General features: G+C 40.5%; 1 protein-coding gene across 1 annotated transcript; it reads right to left on the minus strand.

Annotated features, from left to right (window-relative positions):
- Window positions 1–3,140: 3,140 nt before the first annotated feature.
- znf281b (zinc finger protein 281b) lies at window positions 3,141–10,880 on the minus strand. Its single transcript, XM_037691034.1, has 7 exons — window positions 10,747–10,880; window positions 8,069–8,581; window positions 7,751–7,864; window positions 7,519–7,642; window positions 5,256–5,339; window positions 5,031–5,149; window positions 3,141–4,760 (listed from the first exon to the last, which is right to left on the minus strand). Exons 2-7 carry the CDS (start codon window positions 8,510–8,512, stop codon window positions 3,144–3,146), a joined length of 2,502 nt encoding a protein of 833 aa, XP_037546962.1. The 5' UTR covers window positions 8,513–8,581; window positions 10,747–10,880; the 3' UTR covers window positions 3,141–3,143.
- Between the last annotated feature and the right edge of the window lie 2,383 nt (window positions 10,881–13,263).

The following is a 13,263-nucleotide window of genomic DNA, read 5'->3' on the forward strand; positions in this document are numbered from 1 at the left end:
ACGAAGGTTTTAGAAACAGAACGCTTGTGATCAAAGGCCATTGAGGCACATCTCATCTACTACCACACCAAAGCTTAGCTCAGGATTTATAAGACTTCCTCAGTACTGTTTTGTTTGCCAAGGTTGCTTAGCTCTGGCGGCCATCTTGAATTGGGGTGGCTCCAAGCACTAATCCATCGTAGATGTACATCAATTTTGTTTCCTTCTTTCGGCTGCTTCCATCTTCAGGGGTCACCAGTGAACTAACTCACATGGAGATTTGACAAGTACTTCTATGTCAGATGCCCTTCATGACTCAATCAAGCTACCACAGCCCTTTGTGTGGAGCCGAGCTGCCATGGGGCACCTGAGGGAGTAGATGGTGGGAGGCTAAGGGCCTTGCTCGGGATCCAAAGAGGGTGCTTCCCCCTTCCCAGCCACATTTTTTGATGCCGTCTGTTCAAGGAGTTGAACCGGTGACCTTCCGATCACAGGCCCACCTTCTCTAGCCTCTGTGCCACCACTCCGTAGATGTACGATCAGTTTTACAGTATTTAAATGAGAGATATTTTTCTAATACTATGGACACACAGACACAAGCGTTCAGGAGAGTTAAGCTCTTATTGAAAGACTTGACAACACATTTTTGTAACAAAAAACGTTTTATTGGCTTCTCTAATCCGTTCATCATCTCAATAACAGGTACAGTCTGGGAAATCATACCACAAGGGCTCTAGAACAAATAAAAGGAATGGGGGGAGTTTCTGCTACAAAAATTTGGTACTGAGGTGACGAGAGAAAAAAACAACAAAAAAAAAAAAAGCCGTACAAAATGTTTTCATGCATACTGAAAAAAAAAAAAAAAAAGTTTTAGTGTTTTTGTACATTTTTTGTAAACAATATCCTTCTAGCGATATCAAAACACATTATGGCAAGTAACAAAAATAAGGGATATAACGAGAAGAATGAATGTTCTATGAGGCATCTAGAATTCAACACTGCTTGGTGTGGATGTTTTTTTACAGAAAAGAAAATAATACATTTTGCATTCTGACGAGTCTTTTGCTCTATAACTGTAAACACAGGCAGTGTTAAATGATTATACAATATGTCGAACCTATACTACAAATATTTCCACTACATACATAAAACGCGTCCCTGCTTTTTTTTTTCGCTTTAATGATATGAGGTATATTTAGGTCAATCTTTTTGTCTTTTTTCTCCTCCGTCTCACCCATTTTTCTTTCTCTCATTTAAAAGCATAGTGTGTTTGGAGTGAAGTCAGTCAGTCTTTGTTCCATGTGATCTGAGCAGCTTCAAAGTCTCTTGGCTGTGGAGCTCACAGACATGGGGGGGTGGGGGGGTGGGGGGTAATGGCTCACAGGAAATCAACTAAATTAAATATCAACCCTGGCTGCCGGACAGAATGGCTTTAGCCGAGGAAGACAAAGAAGGCCATTGTTTATTCTTGTGAGTGCAGGGCTGCATTTAGGGGCGGGGAGGTGGATTCAACTTTGTTTCTGAACCGTTACTGAAGCCGTTTCTTGTGACTCCTAAAACGGCAAGGGGTTCAAGAAAATCAAAATTAAAAAAATAAATGCGAGTCTGTGAAAATCTGCCTACAAGTTATCTGCTACTGACGACTGACGCTATTGTAAAATAAATAAAAGGGTCGGGATATGCCTCCAACACACCCGTAAGGGTTCCAGCATGTCAGCCCATTTCTCAAAACACTTAAATACAAAGAGGTACTCTCAAGATATTGTATAACAAAATTATGGCAAAATCATCTTTTTACATCACCCGAAAAACCGAAAGGAAAAAATAAAATAAACACGTCCCCCCCCCCCCCCCCCATGTTCTACCTTTTAAAAAAAAAAATTAAATGCCCATGATGCACATCGTCAAACCCATTATCTAACCCAGCCCACCCACCCTCCCATTCACAGTTTTCTCCTCTTAAAAATATTAATCATTAGCATAATAATCACGCATCACATATGCAAATTGAATGGGTTATTGTTTCCAATGAATTGTTTAAAAAAGTGCTTGTTTGATTCCGTTGACACACACACACACACACACACAAAAAAGGAACAGCAAGGAGTGGAGTACAAAAAGTGGTGACTTGTTTAAAAAAAGACAAGTTGTTTCTGCAACAGCATAATGAAAAACTAAAATAAGATCACTGGCTGGCGTTCTGACACAGACAGCTGTAACAGCAATGCAGTGACTTCGTGGGTGGGTTTTGCCTGAGCTGCGTTTTTTTTCTCACAGCCACACCGGCGCACACAGGTGACGGCACGCTCCCACAGGTTTTCATCAACTGACCCCACAGTAATCAGGAGTAATAAAACATCGCCACGTTTAAAAGATGCAGTGAGGGCACAGCGGGCTGAATTCTGCTACAGTTTGTACTGAATCGTGAAGACGTGACTCTCAAAAAGAAGAAACGTGGACGTCTTCGTAACGAGACGACAGTACCTTAATCTCGACAAAGCTACGTGCAGTAGAAACCAAACATTATCGTGTACTGTAAATTTGTTCTAACAAGTAAAAAAAAAATAATAAATTGAAAAAAATAAATCAAAATTCAAAGCTTCGCAGTCTCAAAGTACATCTGTAAAAACTGTGCTAATTGCATCTCATAATACAAAGTCTTATTACACAAATTTGCCTATTTTCCTGAGTTAATATGTTTTTTTGTAACAGACAATATATACTTTTTTGCCATTTGAATTCTGGGCCATTCCCTGCCACAATGTTATTATTACTGAAATCATCAACATTATTCATAATTACTTTACAATGGTTTGATGATTGATAAAACCCAAGGGTTCAGAGAAAAGAAGAAGAAAAAAAAAAACAAGCATGTTCATAGCTACCCTCTAAATGTTTTTAAATTACATTTAAATCTACGGTACGTTCATATCAAAATCACTACTCTTAAAACAAAACATAGGCGACTACATGATAAAAATGAGAATATTTAAAAAAAAAATTGCATTTGAGGCCATAGTAGACCCTCCCTGGTCATTTCTGTATTAATTTAATGGCAGTGTTCATAAAACAAAACTTCGCTACAGGAACAAAATTAGAGCAGGTGAAGGGGCCGTACGGACAGTAGCAAAACAGGCCCCTACAGGCTTCACCTTATCTGACCCTTATCTGAAACTTTGGCTTGTCAGGGTTTTTGATCCCGTACTCACTGGCTCACTGACATCAGCTAACAAGCTTCTATACCCTGAGAATTCTGACACTGGAGTCCGTATTCTGGGTTCGACCTCTGCTCCAGGGTCGCTGCCGTAGCTCAGAGGGGTCCGCCGTCCAGACTTGAACTGGGAGCCAAAGGCTTGGGCAAAGTTCTCGATCTGGTATGTGGTTTCTTTCGGGGGGTTCAGTGGGGACAGGTCTGGGTAGGCGGAGCCGTTGGTAGGTGCAGTGCTCCCTACAGCCTTAGATTGCTGTCCCTTGGAGCCCTCCGTGGCAGTAAGCTCCTGGGGGGGTAGGTTGAAGGTGCCCGGGGAGTGCTGTTTCTCCAACTGTTCGGTAAGCTCCTGAGATGGAGTCAGCTGCTGGTGGCTAGTAGATTCCAGGCTGAGGTGGTAGCCTGCCTGGGAGGGGGATCCAACAAGCATTCCATAGTGGGACTTGGAGGAGGAGGAAGAGGAAGAGGATGAGGGGGCAGCTATGGGAAGTGGAGAGGAAACAGTAGGTGGGTAGCCACAATCTAGTGGAGAAGTGGTGTATGCGTGTTTATCAGAAAACAAGGGCCCTGTGGGACTGGAGCTGCTGGACAGGAGGGGGAAAGGCCCCGTTGGACCAAGGCTGGGGAAGGGTCCACTATGGCTGGTGCGCTCAAGAGCCTGGAGGAGGAACTTGGAGTACTCGCTCATCACAGCGGTCTTGTCACCACCATTGGTGGAATCGTCCTCCAATTCTGGAGTAACCGGAGCTGCTGGTTGGAGGTCTACGTGGTGTGGGTGGTCTGACAGATCGAAAGTCACATCGTGGTGGTGTGTTCCCTCTGGTTTATGGCTATAATGGTCTAGCAGGCTTTGCAGTACCTCATCTGGAATACCTGACTTGTCGTGCTTGAGCTCCAGCGGCGAGTCCAGCATAGCCAGTGTGGGCTCCGGACCTAGGGAACCCTGGATCACAGTGCCGCCCTGGGATGCCATGTGAAGTGAGCTGGCTCCATAGTCATTATTAACTGCATGGAGGTAGCGCCGCTTTTTGACGAACTGCATTGCATCATCATAGTTGCTGCTGGTGTTGGGACCAGGCTTACTGCCCCCAGGTCCCTGGAGTAGACTCATGTTATCAAGTCCAGAGCCCTCCACATGATCCATGGCACCAGGCTTCTGGCCTAAAAGTTTTTGTCCATCAGCACCATCTTCCAGGGAGAGCAGGCCCTTATCAAGCCCTTTGCGTCCAGTTTTTTTAAAGACCAATTTGGGAGCACGCCCTTGCATGACAGGATCAGAGTCTGAGGGATGCTCCATGCTGAAGTCCTGCAGGCCCAAGTCGTGGACCATCCCCCCAGAAGATGAGGTCACTGTTGCTGAGGCGTTCTTCTTTTTCCTGCGTTCACCACCTTCACCATTTTTGGACTTGGACCTCTTGCGTCCAGAGGTGGTAGAGTTTCCCTGAGTGAGTGAATAGCTGCCCTGGCCTAGCTCCGCTCCACTGAGCTCCAGCATGTTTGGATCTAGACCCTTTTTTATGGCTTCTCCACAAGTCCGTTTGTGCTTCAGTAACCGGTCAGTTCTTGAGAAAAACTAAAACAAAAAAAGGGGATAATACATTAGTATACAGTGCATTGAATAACTTGCCAAAAATAACTTGAGTTGTTTTCTCCAAAAAACAAATAAACTAATTAACAACTAAGACTAAGGGCTAAAGCCCCACTAATTTACAACTACTCACATACTGATTACACATAAAGCCTTATAAGTCAGGTTAAAATTTAAACCAGTAAGTATTAAAAAAACTATCCAGTTGAGTGAGAATACAAAACAGAAAAAACAAACAAACTGAAAAGTGCCTACTTGTTGGCAAGTATCACAGCGATACGGCTTCTCTCCACTGTGTGTCCTTTTGTGTCGCTCCATATGGTACTTCTGAATAAAACGCATGTTACATTGGTCACAGCTGAAAGGCTTTTCCCCTGCAACGACAGAAACTCCCATCAGAAATCACATGGCTTAAACAAAGGTTTAAATAAAAACAATATTTCAAGTGTACACATAAAAAACACAACAGCTCAAACTCACCGCTGTGGATTTTCTCATGTCGCTGGAGCAGGTACTTCTGAATGAAGCTCATGTTACACTGACTGCAACGAAAAGGCCTCTCCCCTGTACAGACAATTCATACACCATGTTAAAAAAAAAAACAATGATGCTGAAGAAGCTTGCAAGTTTTGCCAGAGGTTTAGTTTTTTTTTTTTAAGTCAAAATATACTCATCTACATTCCTCAAAATAATAATTCGGAAAAATAAACTAAAATGTCACAGCTAATGTCCACAGATCCACTTACCATTTAAAAGCCTGAAGAACTATTGCTCAAAACTACTTTAAGAAAACCGCAAGGAGGTTTGTAATTACAAAGAAATTAAGTCAAAGACTTTTCTTCTGTACTATATAACATGTTAAGAATTTAGTCACTTCTCCTTTAAAGCCTTTGAGTTTTAGCTAAAAAAAAAAAAAAGAGTGAGGACTTCTCAGCAAAGAGAATGACTAAGATGCCGAGAAAGACATGAGTAACAGTTGAGTCATCACTACATTTAGTGATTGTTTGATTTTAAATAGGATCCCAACATACCAAACACTCACTGCAGCAAAGAGATCATGCTTTTTAGGGGTGCAGATTTTTTTAAAGAATCTAGATTCTTAGTCCTGGCGATTCTGAATCGTTTCTAAAGGTCCATAAATCGATTATAAAATGCATTTAGGTTTTACATTTTTTTCCGCTCCTACTCCCCGTTCAGCCGCCGTAGAATTGGGCCGTGTAGGCCACCGTACAGCAAGCTAGTTAGCCAGCTCCCTTTATCTGAATGGAGCCTGCTAGCATGGAGGAGGGAGACAACACGATTCAACCAGTCTCTTCGTCTTTAAAAATCATTTCAGATCCTACAATGTTCCGGGGGGAAGACAGAGCTTAACAAGAGCACGGTTGTTTACAAGAAGCGTAAAATAAAATTACAGTACAGTATTTTGGAAATACGACAAAATGCGCGGAAGATGAAAACGAAGCAGCCGACCAGCGAACTCTGCAACAAACTTCCAGCTGATTCCACAAAGTCTGCAAATCTTCTTCTCCTGCTGTATCACAAAGGATTTATGAGCAGACAGCTCAGTGGAAGGTGAGGGCTTTAGGTTTATTTTCAATAGTCTGGATCCAACGTACGTTACTCCTTCATGTAGATTTTTTTTTTTTTTTTGCGATAAAGCAGCTCCACAACTTCACCATGAAACAACGGATGGGAGAAGCTCTGATGCAGCTGCAGCTCAAAGGTAATTGTTTTCCTCATATTATACTAAAACTTATAGACAAGTTGTACAACAAACTTTATGCAATTTGTATTTTTAACAGGCTGAAGAGGACAGATGAGACACATCACCTGGAGCCAGTTCTAAATGATACAATTTATGGTTTATAAGACTGTGAAGTCTGTATATTTCATATTAGGTTAAGTTTTGAAAATATAACAAATGTTAGTTCAATATGATTAAAAAAATGGTGACGTCTGTATTTTATGTTGAGTTAAAGGTTAATATACTATGGTAGACTGAAGTCTGTTTACGTTTGTATTTATATATTTTGAATTATTTGTCTGTGATGGACTGGAGACCTGTCCAGGTGTCCCCCACCTCTCACACAGTGATGGCTGATATGGGCACCAGTGACCCCCGTGACTCGAAAAGGAAGAAGTGGATAAAGATGATGGATGGATGGATGAATTATTTGTACTTACGATTTTTATTTTATTTTTTAGAAAAATTCAGGCAACTAAGCTAACCTAATACTGGTAATTTAAGTTACAGAATTTTAAGCACTCCTATATTTTTTTCCTATTTTTGGTATAAATATAAAATGAATCAAAAATATTTGCTACAGTAAGGAACCTAAAATGATTGTTTTAAATAAATGTTCTGTTTACATTGTCGTTTAATCTTTTCAGCTTGTCAGTTACATATACATTATAATTGAAACTAAATTTATGACCATTTCAATAGAAAAATCGTTTATGAATCGAAAATCGTCTATGAATCGAAAAAGCGATTTTGAATCGTATCGTGACAACAAAAATCAGAATTGGATCGCCAGACAAAGAGATTTGCACCCCTAATGCTTTAAACAGTAGAAATGCATAATTAAATTGTGAGTAATGTAGCATTTATTCAGATGCACAGAGAAACAGACTGAGAGAAACTGATCTGCTGCTTTTTAACATTTACTGTCTGTAGCTCACATATTGTTTTACAACATTCATGTGTAGTAATTCTAGGGCTAAAGCCGTGAAAATGTCTCACCTGTGTGTATGAGCACATGTCTACGCAAGTGGTAGGAGCTGCGAAAGGCAGCGTTACAGTGCTCGCAGATATGTGGTTTAGAGTTTGGGGACAGGCAAGCTCCGTCTCCTTCCAACATCATAGCCTAGGAGAAATGTACAAAGTACATTTATGTTAGCCCAAAACAAGCACAGTTCATTTAGATGTAAAGACGAGTTTTCAGTTGAAGACATCTTTAAAATAAGCGATTAACCTTTGCAGCATCGTTGCGTTTCCTTCGAGTTTTGCCTCCTTGCCCATCCCCATTGCTCCTCCGCCCTCTTCTACCCGAGGACTCTTTTGGCTCTTTACCTGGTCTCCCAGGCATCTGAGAGTAAACAGAAATAAATGTACCTCAGTTAAGAGAAAGGCTCCAAATATTACGTTCACAGTAAACAAAGTGTTTAAATATCAATTACAATTTCTGCCTACAGAGGAGAAAAAACAGAAACAAACAAACAAAAAAAACCCATCAAGCTGGGCTAAAATGCACAGTTTTACATATTTAGAACCATAACCCCCCCCATCTCACCGGTTCTCCCAGGGAGCGAATATTGTTGAGGCTGAGGTCATGCAGGAGCATGTTCTGGTGATTTTGGTGCTGGTTGCCGAAAGACATATCTGCCATGTCGGTACCACTTTTCCCTGAGCCCCCTCCAGCACAGTTCAACCCTACTCCACCCCCGCCGTAGAGGGGCATTCTGTAATCCAGTTCACTCAGCCGCTCTTGTTTAATGCCCATGCTGTGAAGGAACCCCCCTGAATTTGCGGCGCCGTGGTGTTCTGGAGGTGAGTCGCGCTCTTTCTTCAGGATCATCTCCTGGGGAAGTTCACCCATAACAGACTGGGAGGCCAGTCGCGTGAAGCTGGTGACTGGAGGCAAGTGGCTGAACATAAGCATGCCTGGTGCAAAATTGGGGTCCATGCCTCCATTGCGCAAAAACTCATTGCCTAACTTGTCTTGGATAATACTCATGGTGGTGGTTTACTTTATGCAGGGGGAGAAGGAGGGCGATCAATCTAATGAGGAATGCAGGAGATCATTCTGAAAGAGAGGACAAATAAAAAAATATTATGTTTATCTCTTAAAAATAACACACACAATTAGGGAATTCTCCCTTAACACCATCACACTATCAAAACAAGGCAAGAGCGTCATCAGTGTAAATTTGATTATTTTCTTAAATCTTATTTGAATTCTTTCTGAGTGACAAAAACTAACGTACGATGTCTAAAAGCCAGGGGTGATCGCTTACATCTTCCATACAAACAGATTTAGTTTATTATTATGAACAACAAAACATAATCAAAAATATTACAAGCAACTAAAACAAGCTTTGAGTAAATTCGGTGTGGATTATTATTATTTTTATTCTACATTTACACCAAGTTCCCAAACTGATTACAAATCTGGGCTGGCTCCTGTATAAGGCACAGACTTTTATATGTCACTGCACACGCACAAACAGATTATTGAACACCGCCCTTTTAAAATAAACACATTACAATGAGAATTACAGTGGGTAATGAAATAATCATTACTTGAAAACAGATTCATTACAAGCGTTAATCTCATATCACGATCAGATAAACAACAAAAAATGGCCTTTATCACCACTGTGGAGTCGAGCCACACTTTCAAACATCAACGCGTGTGCTTTGTGTGTATCCAATTCTATTAAATTCAGTTCATTTATATAAGAAGTCATCTCAGGGCACTGAACAGAATCATTCATACATCTAAAAAGTAAGCTAATTACATTAATTATCCACAATAACAGATTCAAGAAAAGATGTAAACATTGATGTTATTAAAGTAAATGTAGAATTTCAGAGTACGCATTAGAGATTAACACCAGTCATTTACATTATATAGGTGTTAGATGCAATAATTTATGCAAAATGTGACGCTTTCCTATAAATTCTGAAGGAATCGAATAACAATATTTGATCCAAATGTCCCACATTTAGCACCATATGACTTGGCCTGTAGCCAAAACATGAGCTGCAGTGACTTCATAGCATTTCGACATCCCTATTGTTTTTACTTTTGGTCACGCCAAAATGCCACTTCCCCAATAATAAACCTGCAACGAACGCAAAAAGCCAAGATGACTGGGTGAATCATTCGGCTCAGCTCACTTGTCTGAAACAAAACGGAATTTAGGTCAAATCCGGTGAGTCATTTAGGAAATTTTAAGCAGGAGCAGTCTTTAAATGGGACGTGTAACTAAGCACGCAGGGACTGGAAGAGGAGACGAAGCGAGAATGTATTGTTTAGTCTAGACCTGCTGACCATTTGGCTCCGCGACATCGCATTCAGCAAAAAGCGGATGAGCTTTTGTGATGCATAATAGTTAGCCAGCTAGTTAGCATCGTTAGCTAGCCGCAACGAGACACAATCAAAGCATCTTTGCGACCTCAATCAAAACAATCGGTTTAGACTCCCCCCTGAAAAATGTGCTTCTATCTTTCAAAAAGCTACATCCACACGAAAAGTTAAACCAACACAGATAGCCCTTACTATAGTAAAATACCTCTAATTGAAATGGTTAACAGCGTAATGGTTTAGCATGTTACACGCAGATGCTATAGTTAGCTAACGCTAAAATAGGACTCGTGATTTAACGCGATTAGGGCAACTATTTAGAAAATGTTACTAGAAGCCTTTCGTAAAAAAAAAAGATTTACAGTGAGTTCAATGGGAGTATAATTTTAAAAAGCGTGATTAGAACAGAGTAAGCAACGCGTTTACTTTTGAAGTTAGGTCTGCAGCACGTATCGCTCATACTCCAATTCCCCAGCTTTGATGACGCCAGTGAAATCAAATCTGTCTGGATGCGAGCAGCGCTGGCGCTCTATTTATTGATAGCTAACTTTGGCTATAATTACCACCAGATAATGCTTACCAGCAACCAAGTGGCTGGTGAAATATTTACCAAGCAATTAGGCTCGGCGTAGACTTAAATGCACTGACCGAGCGCACTAAAACGCAACGCTAGCGCGAGGCAGCTGTGTTTATAACAATTAAGCTGCCACGAGCTAGCTAGTTAGCCGTTAGCTGCCCCGTGTGAAAACCCGCATTAGGGCCCAGGCAACAGAAACAATGATGCTGGCTCTCCGTCTGCACAGTCGGACAATCGTTCGCGTAAACCTCGACAAAGACCGACGGCTCGGTTCGAGTAAAGCGGGGTTTACTTCTCCACTCACCTACGCATGACCGCAGTTGGCTTTAAACCCGTTTATATCGTCTCCGTCTTGGCCGCTCGGGGGATTTATTGCCAAAACATTGTTCTCCGGCGGTCACTGCTTTCTTCCATGTTGCCCTGGCGCGGGGGATTCTGGGTCCTGCAGCGGACGGGTCGTGAGAGGAGACAGGCGAAGAGCTGCGGAGTGGAAGATTACTGTGCTGCCGTGCAAAAAATGACTGGAAAATGTCAAATTAATTTACATGAGATTATTTTTATACTGCGGTATAAAATATTTTGGCAAAAAAGCTGTTTATGTTACTTTTCACATGAGCAGTCTTAATCTGACATAAGCACTTCTGTTAATGTGGATTGATGCAATTAATTTGTGTTTATACATGCAAAAAGAAAAGTAATCACTTTATTTACCTCATGTTTAGAGCTGGCACAGCAATGATCAATGTCAGCTCTTAATATGCAACATAATATATATTGGGATACATTTTAATTTAATTCTAATGATGTACACAACTAAAAACAACAGAATTTTTTCCACAAGCATTTTATTCCACAAGACAAATATGAACATAAACTGACATTTAAAACAAAGTTTTGGGAAAACAAACATATGCCTTTGCATATAAATATGAATTTACAAAGAATTTATTTGGTTTATTACTAGTTTTTCACTGATTGCAAAAAAAATAAAAAATAAAATAACTTGATGTAGTTTTTAATGAGCAGAAAGCAAGAATGTGTAAATGCAGTTTCGCATTTTATAAAATATTCCCATCTAATAAGTTATAATTCTTGTGTATGTGTGTTGACAATGAGTCAGGAAGATTTTGGAACAAAAACACTAAACAAAAGGTTTTATTTTAGTAAGATTATTATCATTATTTTCACTTGAACATGACTTGAAATGAAAAGCGTTGTTTGAATATTGATTAGAATATAAATTATCAAGAGGATGTGCATCTTACAGAGCAAGACAAACAATTTATAAGAGATTGCACATATCAGATGATGTCATTCCCTGTAATCTGTCCCTGTGTGGCCACAGATCAGTTTTAATCCTGTTACCTCACTGGTGAAAAGTAGAACATATTTACTCAGGTGCTGCTCTTGAGGACAATTTCTTTTCACTTTTAGACATATTTACATTATTATTGTAACCACTGATTTTGTCTCATGGTAAAATTACCATAAAATTGATATTTTAATATTCCTCTTTAAGTGTCTTGTCATATTTATAATATAAATCTGTATTAAAATGGCTCCGCAACAAACAGCAATAATGATAACACACACTGCCACTTTGATGCTCCATATTACTAATAACGTAACTTGTATTACCCAAATACGTTTTTGTTTTGTTACATTTTCTTTTAAATACCATTTTCACTTGTTTAAAAAAAATCTCAATTTGTATGCATCCTTTATGATCGTCTATTCTTGTCTTTGTTATCCACTGTTCTCATCACTCTTTGTTAAAATCAGGTCTCTCTTGTAAATGTGTCCCCGAAGCTCAATGGGATCAACCTGTATAAATAAAGGTTGAATGAATGAATGAACGTTCCTGTATGGGTGCATACTGCATACCTAGTACTTAACAGGTACATATAGTATAAGGTAGCTATGCACCAGGTACTCACTTGTTGGTACGCATCATTACCACCATGCATCTGATACATAAGTATGACCCAGGTACTGAGTACATACCAGTAGGTACTAGTATGTTGCACAAACCTGGTAAAGGTACATACTAAGTACATTCCAGGTATATGGATAGGTACGTACCAAATACCTACAAAATAGAAGGCACCATTATTTTGGCAGGGAGTGGTGGTGCAGAGGTTAGAGAAAGTTTTCATTCATTCAACCTTTATTTATACAAGTTATGTGTCCAGTGACCCTCGGGAACTCGTTTACAAGAGACCTGAATTTTAACAAAGAGTGATGACAACAGTGGACAATGACGACAACAATAGACAATCATAAAGGATGCGTAGAGATGAAGGTGAGCCTGTGATTGGAAGATTGCCGGTTCAACTCCCGGTACCGATATCAAAAACGTAGGTGGGATAGATGAAGCACCCGCACCTGCCTCCCCCTCATTTGCGTCATTCTGGGCCCTTGAGCAAGGCCCTTAAACCCCACCATCTGGTCCTCCGGGCACCCTAGATAACAGTCCTCTGCTCCACACAGAGGGCTGTGGTAGCTTGGCGGGCTGTGGTTGCGTAGAAGGGCATCCGGTGTAAAAATAATTGCCAAGTCTTTGTGCGACTTAGTTCAATGTGGCGACCCCGAGAGAGGGAGCAACCAAAAGAAGAAAAAAAAACAAGAACAAAAAAAAATAAAATAAACCCTTTGGTATACCAGGCACGTAAGTAAGTGCCTGGTATGTAGCCACATTAAATACTAAGTACTTATGTGCCTGGTACATACCAAAGTATTGGTACTTACATACCAGGTACTTACCTGGTATAAGTAGTAAGGGTGCATATCGAGCACTCACCAAGTACATAATGAGTAGGTA

This window comes from Nematolebias whitei, chromosome 17 (genome assembly GCF_014905685.2).
Source record: "Nematolebias whitei isolate Nwh7 chromosome 17, NemWhi1, whole genome shotgun sequence".
NCBI classification, from domain to species: domain Eukaryota; kingdom Metazoa; phylum Chordata; class Actinopteri; order Cyprinodontiformes; family Rivulidae; genus Nematolebias; species Nematolebias whitei.